The 24,265-nt window shown below is 39.8% G+C and overlaps 1 protein-coding gene across 3 annotated transcripts in view; it reads left to right on the plus strand.

Moving 5' to 3' along the window:
* The window catches only part of COMMD10 (COMM domain containing 10), a 260,293-nt gene that overhangs the window by 35,309 nt on the left and 200,719 nt on the right, over window positions 1-24,265 (plus strand). For all 3 annotated transcript variants that reach the window (XM_019516995.1, XM_019516994.1, XM_019516997.1), the window contains exon 4: window positions 16,193-16,303. In XM_019516995.1, the coding sequence (XP_019372540.1) occupies window positions 16,193-16,303 (111 nt within the window). The remainder of the gene's footprint in view (window positions 1-16,192; window positions 16,304-24,265) is intronic.

Genomic DNA, 24,265 nt, shown 5'->3' on the forward strand with positions numbered 1-24,265 from the left:
CCCCTTGGAGTCACCAGGAACAATGGCCACAAGCTGAGGGAGGATAGGTTTAGGTTAGATATTAGGAAGAACTACTTCACTGTAAGGGTGGCCAGAGCCTGGAATAGGCTTCCCAGAGAGGTGGTGCTCTCACCTTCCCTGGAAATCTTCAAGAGGAGACTGGATAGGCACCTGGCTGGGGTCTTACGACCCCTCCCACCCCCAGTGCTCCTTCCTGCCCATGGCAGGGGGTCGGACTAGATGATCTGTGTAGGTCCCTTCCGACTCATTGATTCTATGATTCTATGACTGCGTCCCCACATTGGCGGCCCATGTTCATCTTGGAGTCACAGTAACCATGGCGTTCTAACAGTTGTGTGTGGTGAAGCTGGAACTGATAAAAATGTAGCAAAACTGCAACTTTTAAGGTTTTCACCCAAGGGCAAGGATGGGAAGCAACTGCTATAATGTAAAAGTTAATATACCAGCAGCTTCCTTTTTGAAATGGCTCCAGATGTATCTGTGCCCATATCCTGTTTCATCATCCCTTTGTAGATTTGTCTTACCATGAATTACATTCAGTACTAAATCAGGATCAAAATGATTGATGAGGCATGTAACTAATGTTGTAGTTAACCATAGTTTTCCTGACTACTCGGATTGAATTCTGTTTTGCCAGGAAGGAGATGCTGTCCAAACTTTTTTCTCCCATCTTCTTTTAAAAAGATTTTTTTTAAAGATTAAAAACAGTTTTTCAATCTGTGTAGTGTTACTTTTCAATACAGTGATGTGAGGGACAGCAGCCAGCAAAATTAGAGGTAGAAGCAGTTCGTTCTGTATTTTGTCTGGTGGTTTGAATCCACACCATGTGTGAAGAATCCCAAAGGCATATAGTTCAGCAATTGATTTTCTTTTAAGGGGGTACATATGTAATATGAACATACCCAAGCCCCTTGACTAAGCATTGACATATCTGTAGAAATACTTTTCTGGAATTTGTGATCTCTGAAGTAATTGCGGGGGGGGGGAGAAGAGAATTAGGGCTATATTCTTTCACTTTGTAACCAAATTCTTCCTAGTTGCAATAAGAATGTTGGTTACAGAATGAGAAGGAATCGTTAATAAAGATAGGAAATGGAGAAATTCTGCTTCTTATGTGCCTGTTCTACTGATCATCAGTGATTAGTGGAGGCAGCTACAGTGTTGTTAAAATGGGAGGATTATGATGGATGTAGCAAGGTAGGATATAATTTATACTTAGTCTGATGCTTTAAGAATATTTAAATTTGTTAATGGTCAGCATCATGGTCAATCTCTGGTAAATACTCAGATTTTCAGATCATCCAATTGGACGATGATTTTACTTTGTTGCATAATTGGGTCTCTTGAGTAGTCTCAGATATTCTTGTATTGGTTGATTAGTCAGTTTTCTTAACATTTTCACTTCCCTCCCTCCATAAAGTATAAAAGTTTATTCTGCAACTGGGCTATTACGCTTATAAAATACCTTTTAAAAATTGAACACTTGTTCCCATTGAGCAAAGTTCATAGACTGTTATGATTTTGTCTAACCAGCTACTTCACTTAGTCTGTAGTTCTTCCCCAATAATTTCTGCATCAAGCTTACAATTTCTGTGGAAGATCTGGCATATTTAAAAAAAACAAAACCCCCCAAACAAACCAACAAAATGGGGAGAGGGGTTAAATGGGTGGGGCAGTGCAGTGCAGCTTGGCTCAGGGAGCTGAGGGTGAGCCAGGGACAGCATGGTGCAGTGGTGGGGTAGTGGTGGAAGCACGTAGTGGTGGGGCAAGGTTGGCACTCATGCAGCATGCAGCCTGGGACCTGTGGCTTGCTTTGGTGCAGCCTGCAGGTGTGCAGCCTCTGCTCATGTGGCCTGCAGGGCATGTAGCCTCCAGCCACTTAAAAGTTAGACAGTGTTTTGGTAGGGGGTGGCCTTTCTGACAAGGATGTGCTATTTGCTGGTGCTGTGTAAAGCTACTCATTGTCTTCTGGTACAGTTTCTTATATACATCAAAATAATTGCTTTCTATAATATTTAGTTCAAGTTCTGCTAAGATTTTGTCCAATTATGTCAGGTCTACTCCAGTCGCAGTAAGACAGGATTTGGAATTCACCTGCACGACACCACAGTGCAAGTTTCTGAAAATTAAATCTGTCCTTCACTCCTAGTTATGCCTTCTTCTGGTCTGCTTTATTTAATTTTTTAGGTAGGATTCCATTGTAAATGTGCTGCTGCTCTACTGTTTAACTACTCTTTCATTACCATTCTCCTCCTCCACACTTTGTTTTATTCCTTTGTGATAAAGTTCATGGGATACTTTTACATTTGGAAATACTCACAGGCTGGATGAGCCTAACTAAGTGAATCAGTGGTCAGGTTATTAAAAAAAAGGGCATATCAGCAATTACACTTAATAATGCACAAAATCTTGTTATTTGCTTCCTCTTTTCATATTAGGCTCTGCTGGTAACAATGTCATAGTTAAGATGGTCTCACACTTCCTATTAGGAGACTGTTTTTTAGTCATTTAGCCAAGCTTAAATCATTTGGGTTGAAATTTTTCATGGTAAGTCTCTGCCTCAGATTGATGGTGATGAGTATTTAAAGTTTCAGTTAAAACAGCCTTGCTATTTCTGAGGGCAAGCAAAGACAAAATCATATTTTTGCCCGTGTTGAGAGTATTGCAGCCTTTTGAAATAAGGTCACTGCCCTGTACCTTGTGTTGGGATGCAAAGAAGATCACTGAAAAAAATCTTTCTTTTCCCATTTTCCCTTTAAATTATAAGTAGATGCTGCTCTGTCTCATCTTTCCACAAATAAACAAATGTTGTAATTGCAATCACTAGTCTTTTTTTGTTTAACAAGCTCCTCAATGGATCTATTCACCTTTTGTACTTGTGCAATTTTTTTTATTTTTTTTTGCTCTTATGTATGTGTGCATAATCATGAGCTTTGAGCTTGGGCTTGTTTTCCTTCTTCAGTTTCCAAATGTGCACATAAGCTCCTTGTCTGTCTTTAAACATATACTTTTTAATATTTAGTTCAGAGGCATTTGTCATTCAACTATATAATGAGCAAGTGAAAAGGTGAATAGCAAAAATGAGTATTCATAGCACTCTAGGGAATTTGGGGAAAGATACAAATATGTATAAAATCAATATTTTGTGCAATATGTAGGTAGTGCATATTCTCTAGAACTAATAATGTGAGATGATTTCTTCCCAAGGAAACTAATACTGCAGTCTTTTTAAGTGTATGAAAGAAATGCTTGTTACAGTGCGAGTAGCTAAAAAAAGTGTTACAGGGCATGAGTGTATACTTCAGCTTCCTTCATGGACCTACTTCCAAAGCAGCCTAATAAAACCTAAATCAATACTAGCAAGTTAGAAGAGGAATTGAATTACATTTATGTAAACTTCCTTTTTGCTTGTTCAGTGGTACGGATTTGTTTTGGAAGGGACCATTACAATTGTCTGATGTGATCCGTTCACCACAGGCCATAAGGCTATAAAGAATCAGATTCTCTAAATTTGGGGAAAAATATTTTAGGAAAATATGTAAACTTGATTTACAAATATATGTTAGTGCTTGAAAATAACCCACTCAGTCCTTGGCAAGTTGGTCAAATGGACTCTGGGCTTGGAGTCAGTTGAAACCCTAGCCCCCTGCGCTTGCCTATGGTGCCTGCCCACAGTGCCTTCCCCAGTTGCTTACTGTCTGTCGTGGCTCCAGCCCCATTCTGGCCTGGGGCATGGAGTACATGGTGGCTCTGGTCCTGGTCCAGCCCCACCAATGATGGTGGCGGTGGCAGTGGCAGCAGCTTGGGTGTCCTTGGGCTGGAGTTACCACTGCTGTGGCCAGGCTGGGGCCAGAGCTACTGGGTGCTCTGTGTCCTGGGCCAGAATGGGGCTGGACCCATAACTGATGGTAGGTGGCAAAGGCTGCAGGGGACAGATGGTGTGGGGGCATGGCTGAAGCTGTGGCTCTGACTGACCCCAATCTTGGATTGGAACCAGAGTTGAAGCTGTAGCAGCTGCCTGCCCCTTGTATGCAAGTCCAAAACCAGGGGCTTTTCCTCCCATGTTGAAAAGGGGAAAAATCCTCACCTTGGATTCAAGTAAATATGATAGATCTTCTTTATGCCTCCAGAACTGGTATACAGGCGGTCCTCAACTTACAAAGTTTTGAGTTACAATGTTTTGCACTTACAATGTTTCTAAATTGACACACTGTTTCAACTTTATGACATTAGTTTTGACTTTACAATGCTTGATCCGATGCGACGCCGCGCCAGCGAACAAGTTTGCTGCGTCGATTATCTCCCTGGAGAACATCTCCAAACTGCCTTGGACACTTACTTTAAGAAAGCAGACAAGGCTCCAGAAAAACCTGCAGCCAAGACTCCTGAGAAGACTCTAGCCAAGAACCCTTCAAACAGTCCAACCAAGAGCCTTTCAAAAAGTCTAGCAAAGTCACCTCAAGAAAGTCCTTCCAAATCAATACGATTGCTATTTACAATATAAAAACATTGATGTAGCTATATTACTCATTTATAATTGATTGAGTACAAAATTCTGGGGTATTTTTAGTGAAAATAGCATATTGGGCCTTGGTTCAGGAACCAATCTCCCATTTATAACTTTGTTTCTTATGAGAAAATTGGTTCTGAGTTGCAACGTTTCGACTTAAGACGTGGTTTTCAGGAACCAATTGTGTCGTAAGTCTGAGGGCTGCCTGTAGTTTATACCTCTTCCTGCTGGTCTGTAGGTTTTTGAGTATCACATTTCTGTTCCTCCTGTGTGTTCTTAGCGACTGAAACCTCTCTTTGTTAAATAAACAGTGTTCTGTGAGTTTTTTCATTGTAAATCATATTTTCCAATCCTAAGTGTTCTCATGACTCATGTATAACCCCCCACGCCACAAATCATCAGTGCTCTCCTTTGGGGAAATTGGTGTGCCATATCTAATTTGGGCTTTGATCTTGAAGTGTCATGAGAATGAATGAAACCCTTTGACAGCAGCTAGTCTCACTGATATCAGTTGGGCTCTGTGCAGGCACCTGCAGTGAAAAGCAGATACGAGCCATAGTTTGTAGATTTTATGCAGGGTAGGGTCAGAGGATATGATTCAGTACTGTTTCACTTCAGGTTTTTTTTTAACATAGTTCCACTGACTTTTTTCAGTTTTTTTTGTGTATGGAGTTACTGTCACAGCTGGAATAAAACAGTGTAGAAAGAAACACTGAGTCTCCTTCTGTAGGTAGCAGCCCAGACATGTCTGTGATTCTGTGTATAGCATACAAAGCTTGATTGCTAATCAAATCGGTGTATAGGCAGCTTTAATTTACTAAAGTGAAATGGTCTTTTTCTTTACAAAAGTGTGCGTTGGTAATAAGTACTTGAGTAATCAAAGATATGTCATAATCTATTAGGTAAACTAAAATATATTCTGATTATAATATAGTTGAAAAGAGTGGAAGCATCCCCAGACTTTTAAAATGTCAAAATCACAGTTTATGTTTTTTTATGTAATGGAATTAAGAATACCCTGACTGACTTAGCCAGCAGAGTTACCTTTTTATAAAACCAATATAGTGAGTGAAGAATCAGGTTCACCCATCTTTTAGAGTTATGTAGTTTGTGTGGTTGTTAAGAAAAATGCTTCTTAGCTAAGGAACATTTAAGAATTTTTAGGAAATTGTTCAGTGATGAGACCTGAGGAAGAGTACCATAGTACCTGATAGCTTGTCTTAGTCTATCCTAACTATACAGTTTGTCCAGTAAAAGATATCACTTACAGAAATTCCTGCCACTTGCATTCTTTTTTCTGAATATTTTCTCTGTCTGAGAATCCTTTAAAGAAGATTTTAAGCCTGTTTGATATATACTATTCAAATACTATGAAAAAGCTTAGAAGAGCTTGGTTAAGGTGTTATTCATACTGAACTCTCTTTACTTTTTTAACAACCTAGTGAAAGCTTGAAACTGAAACTTCTTCAAGTTAAATCTTTCCCCTATATCACATGCATGCAGTGTTACTGTTGCAGTTCTGGTTTGTGCACACTCTCTCTCTCTGTCTCTTTTATAAAAGCATTTAAGCTTTGTTTCTTAAAATTATGTTATGATCCTCTCTGAGTTTTTGTAAACTGTTATAAAGTGCCAGCGTAAACTGAGGAGCTGTCTTCCTTGATAGTTTCTTTTACATACGAACTCTCTGTGACAGTAATACTACACACATCTTAAAATGCAAGAAACTGAATTCAGATTCTTTTGTCAGGAATACTTTTTTATCTTTGAACTGTCATGTACCTGGGTTGAGTAAAATGGAGATGTTCTCCTACAAAGAAACATAGCTAAAATAATCTTTTTATCCAAACCAAGAACCTTGAATATCTTATTTCATTTTTGAAAACCCTGTTCTATAGAATTATTTTTTTTTCTTCAGCACTTTCTGGTACTTGAGAGCAGAGTTGAACCCTTCCCATATAATTTAGGAACATAAAGCAGAGGTCTGGAAGAGCCCTCTTGGATTGCAGCATGCATTCCCTACTATTGCAACCTACTTGTGATTTTAAGGCTAGATGTATTCGTAACAGGTGCATTTTTGTGCATTTGTTCTTGTCCCAGTATTGTCTTTTTCCCTTTAATACCCCTGCTTTCTTTCTAATGTTTATGTCCAATATATTGATAGGCAACAATCATATCCCTTCTCAACCTTTATTTACTAGGCTAAGCAATTCACGTTTTTCTTAGTCTCCTCTTATAAAAAGCTTCTTCATTCCCCAATCATCCTAGCTGCCAGGTAGCTACAAATATTTATTTAAAAAATTCAAATCTAATGTTTGATTTAACACAGGCTGATAGGCTTCTTAGAGAGGTTCTGCTGGCCAGATTGGCCTACAGGCTATGTGTTTTATACCCCTAATCTACAAGAAGTGAGTTAACCAAGCCATTTTTTTGAAATTTTGTTTTAAAAATATAATTATTAACAAAACCTGTACAGACATTATTCAGCTGTCCTGTACATTTGTCCCTGATTAATCACTATGCAATGTTATTGGCATGACCCTTGTCTTCCCTCCCATTGATCAGCTGCCCTTTCATTGTAGGTTACATGTAATTGTGTTTTTGCTTTTTTGGGAAAGGGAGCTGGTGGCTATCTGTTGTGTCTAGTTCCTAGCACACTTTTAGAGGCCCTAAGGCCCTGCCACATGTTCAAATTCAACCTGGATAGAAAGCAGCTATAAAAGTGTTACACATTTTCAAGCACTAACTTTGTAGTTGGTTGGTTCTTCCTATAGCTGGATGGACATTTTAATGGCACAGTAATTATTTTGCATGTGGCCAGTTTTACTTTACATGTGTGGCTTGTCTAAATTTATTGTGTGATTAACCAGTTAATTCCGTAATATATGTAACGTGGCAGGAGCATAAGGTGAATAGTGCCTGTAGTTAATCTTCTGTAGTTTTGCCTGTTTAAACTTGAAAACTGAGTCACAGGAAAAAGACCATATTCCAAATACCATATTTTATTGCATACAGCATGCTCCAGAATTAGACACTTATCTTGTTTCTGAAAGGCAGAATGAAAAACAACAGATCTTTCCTTGTAGTAAGTAACTGAGCAGCAGCAGCTAGGGAGCTGAGCCTGCTCACTGTTCTGCTCTCTGTGGATCATAGACTTTACTTTCACTTTTGTCTTGTAAGCAGTAGAAACTTTTACTGTACATCTCATATATAATGTGCACTTCAATTTCTAGCTGCTGGTTCTGGTAAAAACAAAAGTGTGTTGGTATGTGAGAAAATATGGTGTATGCCTAAGGGAATAGAAAATACAAATGATATACTGATGCCCAAATAGGAAGACATCTGCACTGTTATGGTTGAACTAAAATTGTTTTCACTCAGGGAGACTTGGCTAATTAAATTTGTGAGCTTTGTGAATTCATGACAGGTCTTGGTTGCACAAGAAGGTATAGTCCTGCAGATTATTGGTATAAACTTTAACCTCTTTGGTGATAAACAAAGACATATTGCAAGTTTACCTCATCAAGGATGGGTAACAGTGACAGTTAACCTGTTTTCTTTCTGTTCTAGACTACCTGGATCTGCAAAAGACTTTCCAGTCCCTTGTCTAATAAAGTAGGTTGGGACTTAATAAAAGTCCAAGAATTTAATATAGCCATCCTGTTCTAAACATCAACAGCTACTGTGAAGTATTTAAAAACCAAATTTTGGAATCACTTCATATCCTCTGTTAAGCTCTATGCTACTAAAAGCCACAAAGAGAGCAATCTTCTCTTCCTCTTCAGCATGCTCTCGGGTTACGTCTGTCATATTAAGGTTACACTTTGAGAAAATTGCTGATGCAATGGTATAGTGAGAACTACCCTTCCCCGTCTCTCCTCGAATTTTTTTCCATCTGGGGGGAGAGGAATCTTTCATTGTGTGTCGGCACACAATGGGCATGGATTGTTTAGCAGAAATGTTTCATAATTGTCCACCAGGTTCCTTTGAACTATGCTGCTTGTGTTACCAGTTGTGCTTTGTGCAGCAACAGGGAGAGGCAAGATGCCATTAATGAAAAGTCAGCATGCCTCATCAAATCCACAAGTAATCAGCTTCTCTCTAGAGAAAAGTAATTATAAATGTAAGTAATTGACTTAAAATGCCTGTTGAGTCTATAGTTAAGGAGCTTTGAATCCGTTATCTCTATACACATCTAGAACAATGTTTTACTAACTACTTTGTAAGAAACTGGCTGAAACTAAAAGCATGAGGGTCCATGTTAATTAAGCCATTTGACATTATTAATACCAGAAGAGCCAGTACTGTTTGAAGCAGCATCAAATCTTTGCCAGCATTTAAATTTATAAAATGGATACTAACATTTATTTTCAGATATGATCAAATTAGTGATGAAATCATCAGAGGCAGATTTGACCCGACTAATGGGCTCATTAGGAGCTAGATCAATAAGAGATTTAATAGTGTACCATAATTTCCTTAGTATTCATTTTTCTTCTTAGTAGTTTCAGTAGTGATCTAGCTGTTCCAGAGGACGCTTTTATTAGTTACAAAGATGCCTTTAGTTTTGGCCAATGGCCACAAACTTGGTTTATTTTTAAAACTTCTAACCAATCCATATACCACTTATTGAGTAGCTCCAGCAACTCCTTCGCAACTCAGGTTAATGCAGTGGGAACATATCTGCCATAAGGTCATATTCACCATGTATTTGAAAAAATTAGGCATAGCCAGATGACAAATGCAACCTTTTTAATTTTATATGAAGTTTTTAGCACCTGATTTTGTCACACTGGGACACAGTTGATGAGCATTTAGATCTACTAGTATGTAAAGTAAGTGGAGAGAGCTATGTCAGTCTGAGGACGGGCAGAACCTTTGTTTATAATGGATTTGACAAGACTTTCAATGCCATGCTGATGTCTGTCTTATGGAAAAAAACCCCAACAACTCAGTATTTCAGGCTTAACATGATTTAAAAGTACTTGCATATATGTATTCTGGATCACATTAGAGAATTTTTAAAGTCTTGAATTAATCTGAAAGTTAAATAAAGGTGTGTTAAAAGACTGCACTGATTGGAATTGTGCATGAGTGGAAGGTACAATTTGTATTATGTTTTAGAAAAAAACTATTTTAAATGCAACATGCCTTGTCAAAGGAGATGCAAGGATCTAAGCTAGGTTTTTCATAATATCTTGACAGAATAGTTTTAAGCTGATTGGCTGTCACATTTACCTAAGCCTCGTCTTTTTTTGTAGAGATTCTGATGAGATGGATTTCAGACACTCCTATAATATGAGGTGGAGCTTTTGTTACAGTTTCTGACACTGCTTATTTATTTTCACTGCTACTTCCACTGGTTTCTCTGGGGTCAGTGCTGTTAGCACTTTGCTTTGTAAGATGCTTCTATAGTGTGGAAAATTCATGGAGGAAAAACAGTGGGTCATTTGCTGGATATGTCAAAATACTGCTTATGGGTAACCTATCTACTTTGTTTCGTCTTGGCTGAGTGTGAAGGCTAGTCTTGCTAGCTTATGTGAATTTTTTATTATTGTATTTGTTGTTGTTCTTAAGAGCCAAAGCTCCTGGAGGCAGGTGATTTGAAAATCTCAGCTTTCATTTTAAAGTAAGTTTCCAGTCCTCATAGTTTCTAATCCTTACAGTTGTAGAGAAGAGCTAGGCTATGTGACATGAGTGCACTCTGCAGGCTCATAAACCAGAGGACAAAAAGACCGTGATATTTAGGATACAGACAAACCAAAGATTACAGTGAGTTGAGAGAGCAGGGTTTTAATAGGTCTTAGCTGCTTTGTGGTAACTCTGTGTGCCTGCTCTTTCCCCATAATAAGCGAATGCTAAGCTGGGAAGCCTAACTTTGTTTCACTGAAGGATAGTAGATCCCATTTAGCTTCTACTTGCTGTGGAGTAAGAATGTAAACTCACAGGCACTGTAGAGCAGCAGCTGTGCAATAAATCTTTCTCCTTCTAGCTTTCTGTAATTTGTTCATACCTGTAGCAAGTTTGGCTAGGAGGTGGCCTGTTTGTTTGTTGTTTTTTACCCTTATTTTCAAGTCTGTCACGAACTTTTGAGGTCTTAGAGTTGATGTTGGCAGTATTGAGAGACATACCTTAAGTAGGTAGTTGCCTTCTCTGAATATTACTTATACTTTGTTCTTCAGCCTCAGTCTGCTAATGTTTTTTCCCAGCTCACAGTCCTACTTGTTCTGCTTTCATTCCCAAATTGCTGTTCGCCCAGTCCTTTCCAGCTCACTTTCTGATGGGCATGTACATCTGCTTCTTCACACCAGCCTTAAGCTTCAGCTCCATAGCATCTGTCATGGACAGCCAGTTTTTCCCCACTCTAAAGTTTATTCAGCTTCCATCATGGTTCTCCCTTTCTGCCTGGAAGATGTATTCCCTATATTTCTGACAGAGTTTTCAGGCTCTCTTCTTATCTTCTGTCCAGACACTAGAGTCTTCCCAGGGAAATGAGCTTGTACAGTGTGTGTCATTCCTACTTCATATTACTGTTGTCCAGAATGCTTTCCAAAAAGATAAAATGTCAATTTTGGTCTCAAAATTTGCAGTCTAGTATAGATAAAGCACAACATGTGGTTATGGCTAACTAATAGCATGGGTGGAAACAAGATGAAGAAGAGAATAATCATAGATTTGTATTTTGTACTGGATTTCCTGAACTAAAGGAGTATTTTGCTCTTATTTCCTTTTCCTTAGTTAACTAATTGAAAAATATAATAAAAATAAAATCTAATCTACATATGATATAAAGGAGTAACCTTTATTATTCAACACCATATAGAACATTTCCACATTAATCTGTTCTGTTTCTAATTTCGTTTTTATTGAAAAGAAGGTTTTCTGGACAGTGAAACAAGGACGAGCAAAGTTCCTGGAACTGGGACTTGAGTGAGAGCAGGTTAGGGAATCTGTTGGCTAAAAGATCCTATTGCTTGAAAGCAAGGGGAGTTCATTAAGAGAACAGACTGCTTAGCAGCCTTTCCTGCCAAAAATCATAATGAGCTTCTAGGAATTGCGCACTGAAGGTAGTGCATGCTCTCCAGTGTAGATTTAACATTTCCACTAAGATGACTTTGGTTAATGCAGCCTGTATTATTAACCAGGCTGGGCTTCCAAATGTGCTTAATACAGATTGTTTGTTCAAATTCGTAGTTTTTTCTATTTGTCAAGTTCATTTTGAATCTAGAACGTAAGCAAAACAACCCTCTCCAATTTTTTGAGGTTTTTATGCAACCGTTCCTCAGTTTATCTTGCATTAAATTAGTGGACAAGCAAGTGACTTTGACAAGAATGTTTTTTGTGATGCATACTGATTTTTTACAAACAGCAGAGAAAATAAGCTCTTGGACGTATATAGAACATGAAAAACATTAATGGGCCAGACTGTTGTTGAGTTTTGTGGACATTATTTAGTGTCTTACACAACTGTGAATAGAGAACTCTCACAAGTGTATTGGTTCAGCCCTGAAAATAGGATTTGCTGCCATTTAAGTTGTACAAAGGCCCATACAGATCCTCCATGTGGAATGAATTATATTCAGTATAGGGTTTGATATAAAAGTCTACCATAGTCATGTCAGATTATCTAGCCATGTCAGTCGGAGGCAGTAGCCCACGATTAAAAATCCTGTGTCCTTAGACTCCGATAGATAAGTTGCTGGACTAGAAATCGGGATATTTTTTTTTTATTGAAAATAAGGTTTTCCTTACCTGTAAAATAGATATTGTACTGCTTATTTATATTTATCAATGTCCTCTGTGGTCTCTAAATAAAGGGTCAACTTTATTTTGTGTTAGGGCAGGTTAGCAACTCTGATATGCATATCAGATCCTTCCTCTGGTTGGTAACAGTTTGTATTGGAAGGTGGAGGGCTATAATGGGTTGTTCTTATACCTGCTGGTATGTACTGCATCTCCTTTGGGTGCAGATGTTCCCAAAAAAAAGGAATTGCATAGGTACCTTCAAGCTTGACCTTTTCATAGCTGCCTGGAGTTGTCCACAATAGTAGCTGTGGAACAAACAATCGCAATGCTTTATACATGCGAATTATTAGCTGCATTAATACTGTCTGCCATTTTTTCCCCACCCTGTTAACTTTCTGACTTGTACTTCCTGGTGTGTGTTTGTTAAACAATCAATTAAAAATTAAATACACGAGTGTTAGTACTACCATGAGGAGTACTACCACGAGTAATATAGTTGAAAATACATTATTTATCTTGTAGCCTTTCTTCATGTTCCATATACATTTATAAATAAATGCTGTTTGGAAATATTAACCAGTGGTCTACAGTAACTGAAAATGTGTATTCATTTTATACTGCTTGTCATTTTATTCTAAGCAGTACCTCTTAAGAGGTCTTTGAAATTTGGAGTATATAATCAGTTCAGTTTTGGCTACTAGGAAATAATTTCTTCATTTCTGTCTGATTATAGCAAATATTGCATCAGAAATTAAAATAATTATAATATCTCTTTAGCCCCTGAAAACTTAACTGTAAATCTTTTATCACTTCATTGTTATCAAGTACTGTGCCCTGGGTGTAAATGCTGTACAGAAACTTTCAGGGATGTATGTTGTAGCCATGTTGGGCTAAGAGAGACAAAACTCTTTGGTTAGAGGCAATACCTTTTAATAGACCAACTAAATAGTAGCAATTTTTTTCTTTCTTTGCGAGCTTTTAGGTCCAAATGCCCTTTGTCAGGCTGAGGAGAATTCAAAGATTTTGTACAGAAACTTTGTTACTGCTCTCAAAAGGTGAATTGGTATTTTGCAATTTTGAGCATCATCTAAATAAACATGACTATGCCAAAATAAAGGTTTCATCTCCCTTTCAGGAAAATAAATAGGCAAACCTCTTTGAAGCCTCAGGAAGCATATGATACATTAACATTGCTTTGTTTTTTGTATGATCCATATGTCATTATCATTTTTAATATAGCTGCATGACGACAATATTTTAATGTACAGGCAGTCCTCGGACTTACAACATAATTGGTTCCTGAAAACCACATCTTAAGTCGAAACATTGTAACTCGGAACCAATTTTCTCATAAGAAACAATGTTATAAATGGGGAAATGGTTCCTGAACCAAGGCCCAATACCCTACTTTCACTAAAAGTACCCCAGAATTTTGTACTCGATCAATTATAGATGAGTAATATAGCTACATTAATGTATTTATAGTGTAAATAGCAATCATATTGATTTGGAAGGACTTCTTTGAGGTGACTTTTCTGGACTTTTTGAAAGGCTCTTGGTTGGACTTTTGAAGGGTTCTTGGCTAGAGTCTTCTCAGGAGTCTTGGCTGCAGGTTTTTCTGGAGTCTTGTCTGCTTTCTTAAAGACAGTGTCCAAGGAAGTTTGGACAGATGTTCTCCAGGGAGATTAGCGATGCAGCAGACTTGTTTGCTGGCGTGGTGTCACATCAGATCAAGTGTTGTAAAGTCGAAACTGATGTCATAAAGTTGAAACGGTGTCAATTTATAAACTTAAGTGCGAAATGTTGTAACTCGAAATGTTGTAAGTTGAGGGCTGCCTGTAAACCAGTTAAAGGAAAAAATAGGAGTGGCTGTTCCATTGTGAACTCAGACCATTGTGCTATACCATACGTTGTGTATTTGATCCAAGATCTCTGCTGTAGTGATGGATAAGTGTGAATTAAGAGTGAAGTAAAAGCCATCAATTTGGATGTGTTTGCTGTTTTTGGTTCGTTTGTTCTCTTACAGAGAATAGTTTAGTGGCACAAAGGCCAGAAAGTGAGCATGCCTGTGGGTATTGTTATTGTCTCTGCAGCTGGGTACAGTTTACTTTCTGATCCTGGGCAATTTGCGAACTTGCTAAGTTGAAGTTTCCAAACTAATACAAAACAGTGTTAAAGTAAATGTCTGCTTGTCAGAAATACAGACACGCAGGCTCAAACCAGAACTTTAATGATACTTTTGTTTCTAAGAAACTAAAATAAAAATCCTGGATTCTTATAGTAGTGTTCAGTCTCTACTCAAGAAACATGTGGGTGTTAAAAAAATTGGAAATATAACTACTTGGGAAAAGGAAAACCATCTTTATTAATGAGGTTTCTTGCCCAAGTCTTTGTTGGCCAGCGTTTGGGACCTTGTGAGCTCTTGCTCAAAGAAAATATGCATGGAAACTTCATTCACAAACCCCTGATGTTGCTGCAGGGCTTGTCTATATTGTAACTTGTTGCTGTTAATACATTTTTAAATCTGATTTAGTTAAACCAGGTGTGGATAGACGCACATTCTGGACTAAGCCTGTCTTAGTTTAGTTAAGCCCTATGGGTTTGTTTTTTGTTTTGTTTATTTAAAGAAGTCTTCAGATAGCTATAGTGGACTGCGCAAAATGTTGAGAGCACATTTTAAATATATTATCTTGCCCTTAAATCAGTGTGACTTCTTGGCATGATCTCCCATATTTTGGATTGAGGGACCTATTTTGATTTTTCATAAGTCAGTAAAGAATCAGCATGAGTGAAGTGACAAATATAAAATGGTAGGGTGTACCAGTTTTAGCAAATTATTCCTCTACACTGATTTCTCTACACTCAGTATACATGATATAACTTCCCACTATCATTTGGAGGTTTTCTCTTAAATCTTTCTGTTGCTGTCAGTGGATTGGTAGGCCAGTCTTTACCTTGAATTGAGAACTCTTATCTGAGCTCACTGGCTGTTAGAACAGGGCATCCATTGCTTTTCATATGTCCTTCCTATATTTAGCTGCATAACCAAATTAAAATACTTCTGCAAACAAAATATAAAGAAATTCCAAGTAATACAGTTATACTTCTAACTTGAAGCAGGTGAAAATTACACAAATAAAATACATCATCAAGTAGTAATTCTCTTTATTTTTCTTCTTTTTTCAGTAAGAAAAACCTGAAACTTTTAGTTCTCTGGCAAATATTCTGTTTTATTCACAGAAATATTGTGTTGCTTAATTTGCTAATGTCTGTACATCATTTAGATCTTGGGATAAAAAGCTGTACAGAGTATATTTAGTGCGTGTGTGGAAGAAATTCTGTAGCTGGCACAATGAGCTGTTTGGATTCTGTTACACTAGGAGTAAAAGCAGTACAAAATAGCTTTTATCATGAACTTCAGCTGGTATGATGGAACATGCACACAGAGAAGGTCTGTTATGTTGCTTTTTGGATTATTCTGAAAGTATTCTGCTAAGACCGTTTTTGTGAATTTGAGTATAAAACAAGTGAGACGGAGCCTCAGGTGATGATCATGAGCTTTGGAAAACTCAGGCTGTCTATCCTTTGGATGTTTTTGTGTTTTATTAATTGGTTTCAATAGGATTGGGAATTGATGCAAGTAATAGTGTAATTGTTAGGGGAACTTAGATCTGCTCGAACATACTAGCTCTTCATCCTCGAGATGGGCTTAGGTGCTGTAAATACACAATATTTAAAGACATTTTCAACTGATTTGTTTCAGAAGCCATTGATAGGGCAGTAAATTATATGGGAATCCTAATGCCCTTTTGTAAAGCATGCTTATACTCATTGCCACAGACGAGCCCCAAATGTTGATAGTTCACTTCCTCAGTGCTTCTGCAGCATTTAATTCTAACCTGAGCTTGTGTTTTATAGCTTGAGACAGTTGGATGGCAGCTTAACCTTCAGATGGCTCAGTCCGCCCAGGCGAAACTGAAATCTCCTCAAGCTGTATTAGAACTGGGAGTGAGCGATGAAGATTCAAAGGTATGAACTGTACCTGTACATTTGGCATAGTGAAGTTTTAAGATAAATGCTTATTCTTTCTTTTTTTTATTTTAAGAGGTTAATGGCCATCACTGGAGCTGTACTAATAGTTGTTAACCTCACCCCAGTGTTTTCACACTCTCCCTTTAAAAAAACATCACTACATCAACTAACTAAGCAACTGGAATTAATAAAGTATTGACATGACATTTGTGCTAAATAGGTTTTGGGATTAAGAACGAAGATAGCAAATCTCTGTGGTCTTAGGTTATTGAAGAGAGATACCTTAAGGCAATGACGCTCAACCAGGGTGCTGCACAACATTAGCACTGTGTTAGGTGTGCAAACACTTGCACATGATTCACAAGATACACCCAGAGATTTCAAATAGGAATCCATAGTGTCACAAACATTCTGACCTGTTGTGGCCTTTATGAGTTCTCTGCAACAGAAGAATTTTTTGCACTCAGAAATGAGTGAAAGCTTAAGACCTGGCATTTTCCAGTAGATGGCTTAAGTCTAACAAGGTTAAGAATCACTGCCTCAGGGTATGGATATAGTTTGATGGTGTATTTCATGATTAGTAATTCTTTTGCATTTTGTCTGGTCTTTCACTGCCTTCCAACTAGTTTTGTCTCTTATATCTGTGTAAAGGAAGTGTGAGTTTATGTGGTCAAGGGGTCCCCTTTGCACAGACGTAAATCTTGACAAAACGTGCAGCTAATAGTATTTTTACATGTGAGAGTAAGATGCTTAAGAGTAAGCAGGGAGAAAGGGAAGGAGGCAATGATGCAGTGACACTTTACAAATGTCAGACCATATCTCATGTTGATCCATCTTATTTCAGTTTGAAATTGACCAGCTGTGTTGGTGCTACTCACTCTTATACCTGTGCAATGCTTTTATGTTTAGGGTTAGTGCTTGTGCAGTTACTTTAATGTATCCAGATTGATAGATGAAATCTAATATAAACCAGGCCTGAATAATATAGAAGGGATGAGAGGTTGCAAATTTAAGTAATCCACAGAAAATATAACTATGATGGTTTATGTTGCTTTTGTTGTTGGGTAATTAACAAGATCCACTGCTTTGCATTGTTTAGTTAGTATTTATTTGGTTGATTATCTTTTCTTGCTAATAGGGAGTGAAAAATCCTAGATTTTGCTGTCTGTACCTTAACTTTAGTGAAATGCTTTGAGTGAATTTAAAATGCTTTGAGTCTCAAAGGACCTGATTCTGTGCTTAGACTTGCTTTAAATCACAGTAAGTGCACTAACTCAAGTAAAGTTACTTATAATTTACACTGGAATGAATGGAAGGAGAGTCGGGTCTCTAGGACATTAGCCAGACTTAATGACTTTTATTTTCTAGGGGGAGGAATAGCTGCTCATTTTGGAGTGAATTCTTGAAGTCTGTGCTGATGCTGTGCAGCCAGGGGGCTTCTGTGCATACACCTTGGTATGCTCTGCAGGCTCCTTCAGTCTTTGTGGAGACAGATGGCAGCAGTACACAGGGCAGCCCTGATTGGCTGACTTAGACTGTTCAAGGTTAGCTTGTGTCTCCCTGCAGCAGAATGTGGGGATTGTGAAGGTTCATGTTCTGTTCCCTGCTTGATTTGAGTAGAAGAGTTTAGCCTGAGTGACACACTGTCCTTTGGGGGATGGGAGAGCAAAGGACTCTGGGATGCTGGAGGATTGTGCTCTGGCTTCTCTCAGAAGGGAGCATGTACAGACATTCACTCTCCTGGGAGTGATTTAAGCCTTGTTCTTCCCGGGTTATTTTTCTTGTGGAGTGACCATTTTTCTTCTGGGAGAAACATCTTGAATATCTGTACACTTGTAGTTTCTTCTGTGAGAGCAGCAACTCTCCCAGTAGAAACTGAATTCTGTATGTGACCTTAGGCAAGGATAGGGGAGTGTTTGGACTTGTGCCTCTCTTGAGTTTTGGTACCTGACTCAAGGCTGTTTGTTTGGTGTGCCTGTTCACTGGGATCTAATGAAAGTGTAGTCCACTTTTGATGGTGTTTAGAGGATTCACCCAGGAAGTAGGATTCAGCTAGGAGAGGAGAATCCTGATATCTGGTCCCTGCTCCTAGGTCTGTTCATGTATTAAAATAGACAGCTTTGGATAAAAATGAAAATAGTCCTGAGAGCAAGGACCTCAGATTGCTTGGTCTAAGATAAATGCTCTAACCACTAGGATATGGTCAGACTTCCCCTTTCCTGGTTGATCTCTTGGTCCTTTGACTCGTGCAATCATGGCAGCAGTAACACAGCTTTTACAGGGGAACTGGAGCAGCTCATACTGGGTTACATCTTTGAATGCAGGGTAATGTCCCAGATTTAGGTGCCTAAGCCTCTTTGAGCTTTAAAAAATAGATGCTGAGTGAATTCATTACCTAAGTGGTTTTGGGATAGCTGAAGTGAAGATATTTTGAATCACTTTTGGTGACTTGATAGGCTGTGTGAGTGGGCAGGCTTTGTGAATGGGTGAAGAGCTTTATATGATATAACTTGTGTGGCAGGGCACTTGATGTGCCTGCCACTTGAACAGGTCAGGCAGCCTGCTGAGCTTCTGGCAGGAGGGGTCAGGGCTAATTGCAGAGTCAGCTGACCCAGGGGGCTGGCAGGTGAGGCTAGGTCTGATCAAGGGAGTCACCTGATTGAAGGATGGCTGGGTTTAGACAGGATATAAGCCCAGACCCTGACAGTAGGGCTGGCAGTAACATTTTGGGAGCTGGTAAAGGAACATCACCCAGCAGAAAGGCTGCTGTTCCTGAATGCCAACAAGGAGAATAACATTGGAAGGTTTGGGTAGGAACTAAGGGGATGGAGGAAGTTCCTGGGGGACCCAGGGTAGGGTCCAGAGCCCTGAGAATGGGGCTCAGTGCCTGGAGCCTATGTGAGGCTGGTTGAGTCTTGAGAGAGAGGGGCTGAGTACAAAGGGGCATACTGAGAGGCCAGGTCAGTCCTGGGAGAGGGACTGAGTGTTTGGGAGACCTAGTGAAGGGTCTGAGTGAACCCAGTGTGTGGGACAGAGTACAGGGGCCTATTCAGGGATCTGGATGAGTGCAGGGAAGGAAGGGGCTGCATTAGGGAAGAACTCTGGAGGGCTCTGGGCAAGCCCAGAGAGACAGAGTGATCTATGGAGGGATCCAAGAGGGCGGACCCACAGAGATGAGAGGGCTGACAGCTGGAGCAGTGACCCTGGTAATCTCAACTGGCCTGTGCAGGGCCAGGGGACAGGATGCAGGAGGGCCCAAAGGGTGAAAAAGGCCCTGGCCCTGTCTCAGGCCAGTTGAGATCTCCAGGCTCTCTTGGCTCTGGTAGTCTCTGCTGTGGTCTAAGAGAGGCCAAAGGTCCTTTTCTGGCTGCAGCTAAGAGGAAGGGGTCAAGGGGTGTGCAGCCTGAGATGACTATGGGTAGTGCTAGGTCATTGGAGGAGGAGGGATCAAGGAAAAGGGTCAGAGAATGAGTTGGGGGCCAGAGATGGAGGACTTGGCTGGGAGATGGAGCCAGGGGCCCCAGTGGTTAGCAGCCCGGGACGGGTGTAGAACATTGTGGGGGAGGGGCAGAGAGGGATATATAAGATCAGGTAGGCCTGAAGACCAGTCCTGGGTAAGACCAAAAACTTCACCCAACTGGGGCTGGTTGGTGTGGCAGGGTATCTTCCATGAAATGTCATGCATGTACTACTCTAGTGAAAGGCAAGGATGGGGCACCAGAAAGCCTTAGCTGACACTGCCTTGTGCGTTACCCCATTGAGGGGGAGGACTAGGGAAGCACACCCTGACAGAAAAGCACTTGGCCAGGGAAGACCAGGACCATGTGGTTCTGGCTGCCCAGCAAGCGACTGGGGAATAGAGTGTAGGACCAGATGGGTCCAAGAGCCTGGATAGTGAAACCCAGCAAGGGGCCTGAGGAATATAGTGAGGCCCAGTGAGCATTGTGGGACCCCAGGGGTCCAAAAGCTGAGCAAGGGGCTGGGAATGGGGTGCAGGACCAGAGAGATCCAAGGGACGGGGACAGCGGCCTGGAAAGTAAAGAACCAAAAGGGTCCAGGACAAGGGATCAAAAGGGGCTTGCAGCCTGGAGAGGACCCAGGAGGGAGAATAAGGGGCCTGGTAGCCCAGGGAGTGTTGAGTGAGGGGTCTGAGAGCCTAGAGAAGGGCTGGAGGAGAGACTGAGGGGTCTGGTAACCTGAGGTGGGCCGAGAGGGAGACTGAGGGGTCTGGCAGCCCAGAAAGAGGCTGTGTGGAGAGGCTGAGAGGTCTGAGGGCGTGGAGGGGGCTGAGAGTGGCTGAAGGTTCAGGAGATCCAGAGAGGCTAGAACATCTGCAATTGGTAGAACATCTGTAAGGATGTGATCTGTGGGGCATAGAGCTTGGTGTAGGGGAGGTACGGAGCCATCCAATTGGCCTATAAGGCCAGGGCCACAATCTCAGTGGTCATTGTAATAAGACCAGGGCAGCCTCCTGCATTCTGTGTAAGAAGGCATGGCAGGAAAGAGCTGGGCAGACTGCCCATAGAGCAGTGCATCTGAAAAACAATGTTTGGGTACCCAGTGACACCTTAACTTTAGGATTGCTTTTGCTACTGTCTCCCATGATGATTTCATTAGTAAGCTAAGGAAATTTAGTCTAAATTAAAGTACTGTAATGCGACTACATAGCTGGTTGGATTGTTGTGCTAAAAAAGTAGAGATTAATGACTAAGTGTATGATTGGGAGGAGGGATCAAGGGGTCAGTCTTGGGTTCAGTACTATTTAATATTTTTGTTAAAGACCTGGAGGATGGGACTGCATGCACCCCCAGCAAATTTGTAAATGATACCAAGTTTGATGGAGTGGTGGATGCTTTAGAGGATCGGATTAGGATTTATGATGTCATTATAAAAGTGGAAAAAGGTCTGAAATTAATGAAATTCAAAAAGGACAAGTGCAAAGTTGTGTTCTGCAGGTGGAAGTTGCATGCACAAAGTTCTACAGACTGCAGCCAAAAAGGACCCAGGATTTTAGTGAACTATAAGCTGAATATGACCCAAGAGTATGCTCCTTGTTCCAAAAAACATACTGAGTTGTATTAACAGGACTGTTGGCCTCAAGTCAACGTAAACGATTCTTATGCTGTATTCAGCATTTCCTCAATTGGAGGAACATTTTTAAAAAAGATGTAAACAAATCAGAAAAAATCCCATAGAGATCAGCAGAAACGACTAGAGGTCAAGGAAACGTGATTTAAGAGGAGAGGTTGGAAGAACTAGGATTATTTAGTCAGAAGAAGAGAAGACTGAGAGTATATAATAAGAGTCTTCAGTTACTTACAGAGAGGGTGGTAAGAAACTGTTCTTTGTGGCCTTGTGGAACGTGGGAAGGGTTAATGATCTTAAACTGCAGAAAGTACAACTGAAGTGTATATTAGGAAGAACTTTCTCAGTAAGGTGGTTAAACACTGGAACAGAGTAACTGGAGGTTGGAATTTCTATCACTGGTAAATTTTAAGAGCAGCTAGGACAAACATTTGTTGTAAATGATTTAGCCAGGGGTGATCCTGCCTTGAGCAGAGGGTTGGACTAGTTGCCCTTCTGAGGTCCCTTCCAGCCTGTTTTTGTATGATTCCATGACTTACTCAGGTGGAATTCAGACATTTATCTTTAGGTGCCTAGTTTACCAATCTGGATTTTGTTCTTTGTCATTTTCTTAAATGAGAGAGTTAGGCTAAGTACAGGCAGTCAAAAAGCCTGAGGCTGAATCGATTCAGTCTTTGCAGGTTAGTCTAAGCTGCACAAATTGAATTGAAATAGAAGTGAACAGACATTTACCTTTGCTTCAGGAAATGCAGCTACATGGCTGCTGTGGCTCAGGCCAGAAGCCGGGGGGCACTAGAGCATGGCTTTCTGGCTGTGTGTTCACTTCTTTTTCCTGCTTTCTCAAGGTCTCTGGGATTTGCAGTCCAAAATTAGAGCAGCAGGACTCTGCAGGGTTGCTCATCATTACTTCTTTCTGCTTCCAGGTGCCTTTGGGATTTGTAGTCCACAGTCACAGCCAGCAGTAATTTTGAGCCAGGGAAGGGGTGTTTAACACCCCTCCCTGGCCCCAGATCCCAGCTGGTGTTTGCCTGGAGGGTCTTCCTCCCCACCCCCTGCACAGACTGGGCTGCATCCTCAGTGGCACTTGCTCCTCCTTTTGTCAGCCAGCCCTCACTGCTCCAGCTAGGGAGTAGAGGGGCGGGGCCAGCCCTGCCTTCTGGAGCTTACAGCACAGCCCAGCCCAGCCCAAGGCTACAAAGCATGCTGGAATGCTGGAGGACTCTGATTTAACTTGAACCAGGAAGGGGTCGGGGACAGAAGCTTCATAAACCGGTTTAACCTAATCTGTTAAGTCTGATACTGCATTCGACCAGGCTTATCTTAAACCAGGTTTATCCTAAATCAGTTTCAGCCATTCTGAAACTAGTTTATGTGCACAGAACTTCTGTTCTGTTACAGGTTTAAACCAGTTTCTGATCACTGAAACTGGTTTATGTATAACTTCTGTCCCTAACCTTGAAGTTGTCTGTAAAGCACATAGCTCACATATATCTAATATAGTCAAATGGTAAAATGTTGATGAATGGTGATATGTCTGTGAGGAGACCCACCTGCATATATTTCCATAACAAAATTCATTAAATGGAGTTTTCTTGGGATTCTTAGGTGGCTTTTTTATTGATCCAACAAGATGGACTAAATTTTCTTACAGTTATTATGATCTTAGAATAACAGCTCTTGCACAGAATGTGGTATGCATAACAGTTATAACTTTGTCATGGCTAATTGTCTATATTTGTTGTTGATCCTTCACTTCTGTTGAAGAAATTAATAGCTTGTTTTTGCTCTATGAAAAGAATTGATATGCTTCATTAATGAAAATGCTTTTCAGATCAGCTCATTAGGTGGCAGTAGTGCTCTTTGACTTCATTTACACATTTTAAGCTCTTCACTGTTTTTTGAAATAACATTCTTCACCAATTGTGTAGTCAGTAGTTGTGGGAAATACTAAGTGTTTACATTTCTAATCTGTATATAACAATAGAGTTCTGTTGCACCCATCTACAAAGCAAATGTCTGTTAATCAAAAATGTGCAGAGCAAAGAAAATGGAGTTTGTCATTATTTCTTCTCTGCTAATTGAATGTGATCATACTAGTACATTTATGTTTACTACTACTAACCAAATTAAAGACCATTCAAACATGAGCTCCTTTGTTAGAAGCTTACATTCAAAATTGGTACTTAAAATAATTTCTCCTGGGAGGAAAATCAAAACCTTCAAATATGTGAATGGTATTGTTCCACAGCTACGAAATAAAGCAGTTTTAAGGTAACAAATGAGTTCAGGGGCACATAATATGTCAGAATTGAATTAATGCAGTAATTTTTGGCAGGTTTTAAAATGACTTGCAGGGGTATAACGCTTTAAATATCACACCAGCAAAAAGCCAAGAGGTCTGTTTGGACTTTCTAGATATACATTATTAGTTGTCAGGGAAATATGCACCTAGCAGCAATTGTGAAGGGATTATATGAATTTACCAAAATTCACATAATCCTATCTTTAGTTGCTACAAATTCAATTTTTTTCTTTTTTGCTTATCCTTGAGTTACATTTTCATCTCTCCACTCCTGAGGAACTGGTATGAAATCACCTTGACAACAAAAACATCATTTATCTTATGGTAAGTTGGATGGGAGTCTAGTTACAGATGGTGCTTTATTTATGGAAAGGAAAATTCAGTTTGGAGTCAAATTAAAACCTGCTGATATGAAATTTCAGGATTGAAAATGTTAAAAGTGCATTTCCAAAACTAAAGGAAAAATGATCTAAACTAGGCTTTCTTATCCAAGTTTTGTGATAGCATTTCTTGATAATACTGCTGTCAATAATGTCTTCCATGTAATTTTAATGGATCCCCCCCCCCCCCCC

The sequence above is a fragment of the Gavialis gangeticus genome, unplaced genomic scaffold (genome assembly GCF_001723915.1).
Source record: "Gavialis gangeticus isolate Ggan-Ray unplaced genomic scaffold, GavGan_comp1, whole genome shotgun sequence".
In the NCBI taxonomy this organism is placed as follows: Eukaryota; Metazoa; Chordata; order Crocodylia; family Gavialidae; genus Gavialis; species Gavialis gangeticus.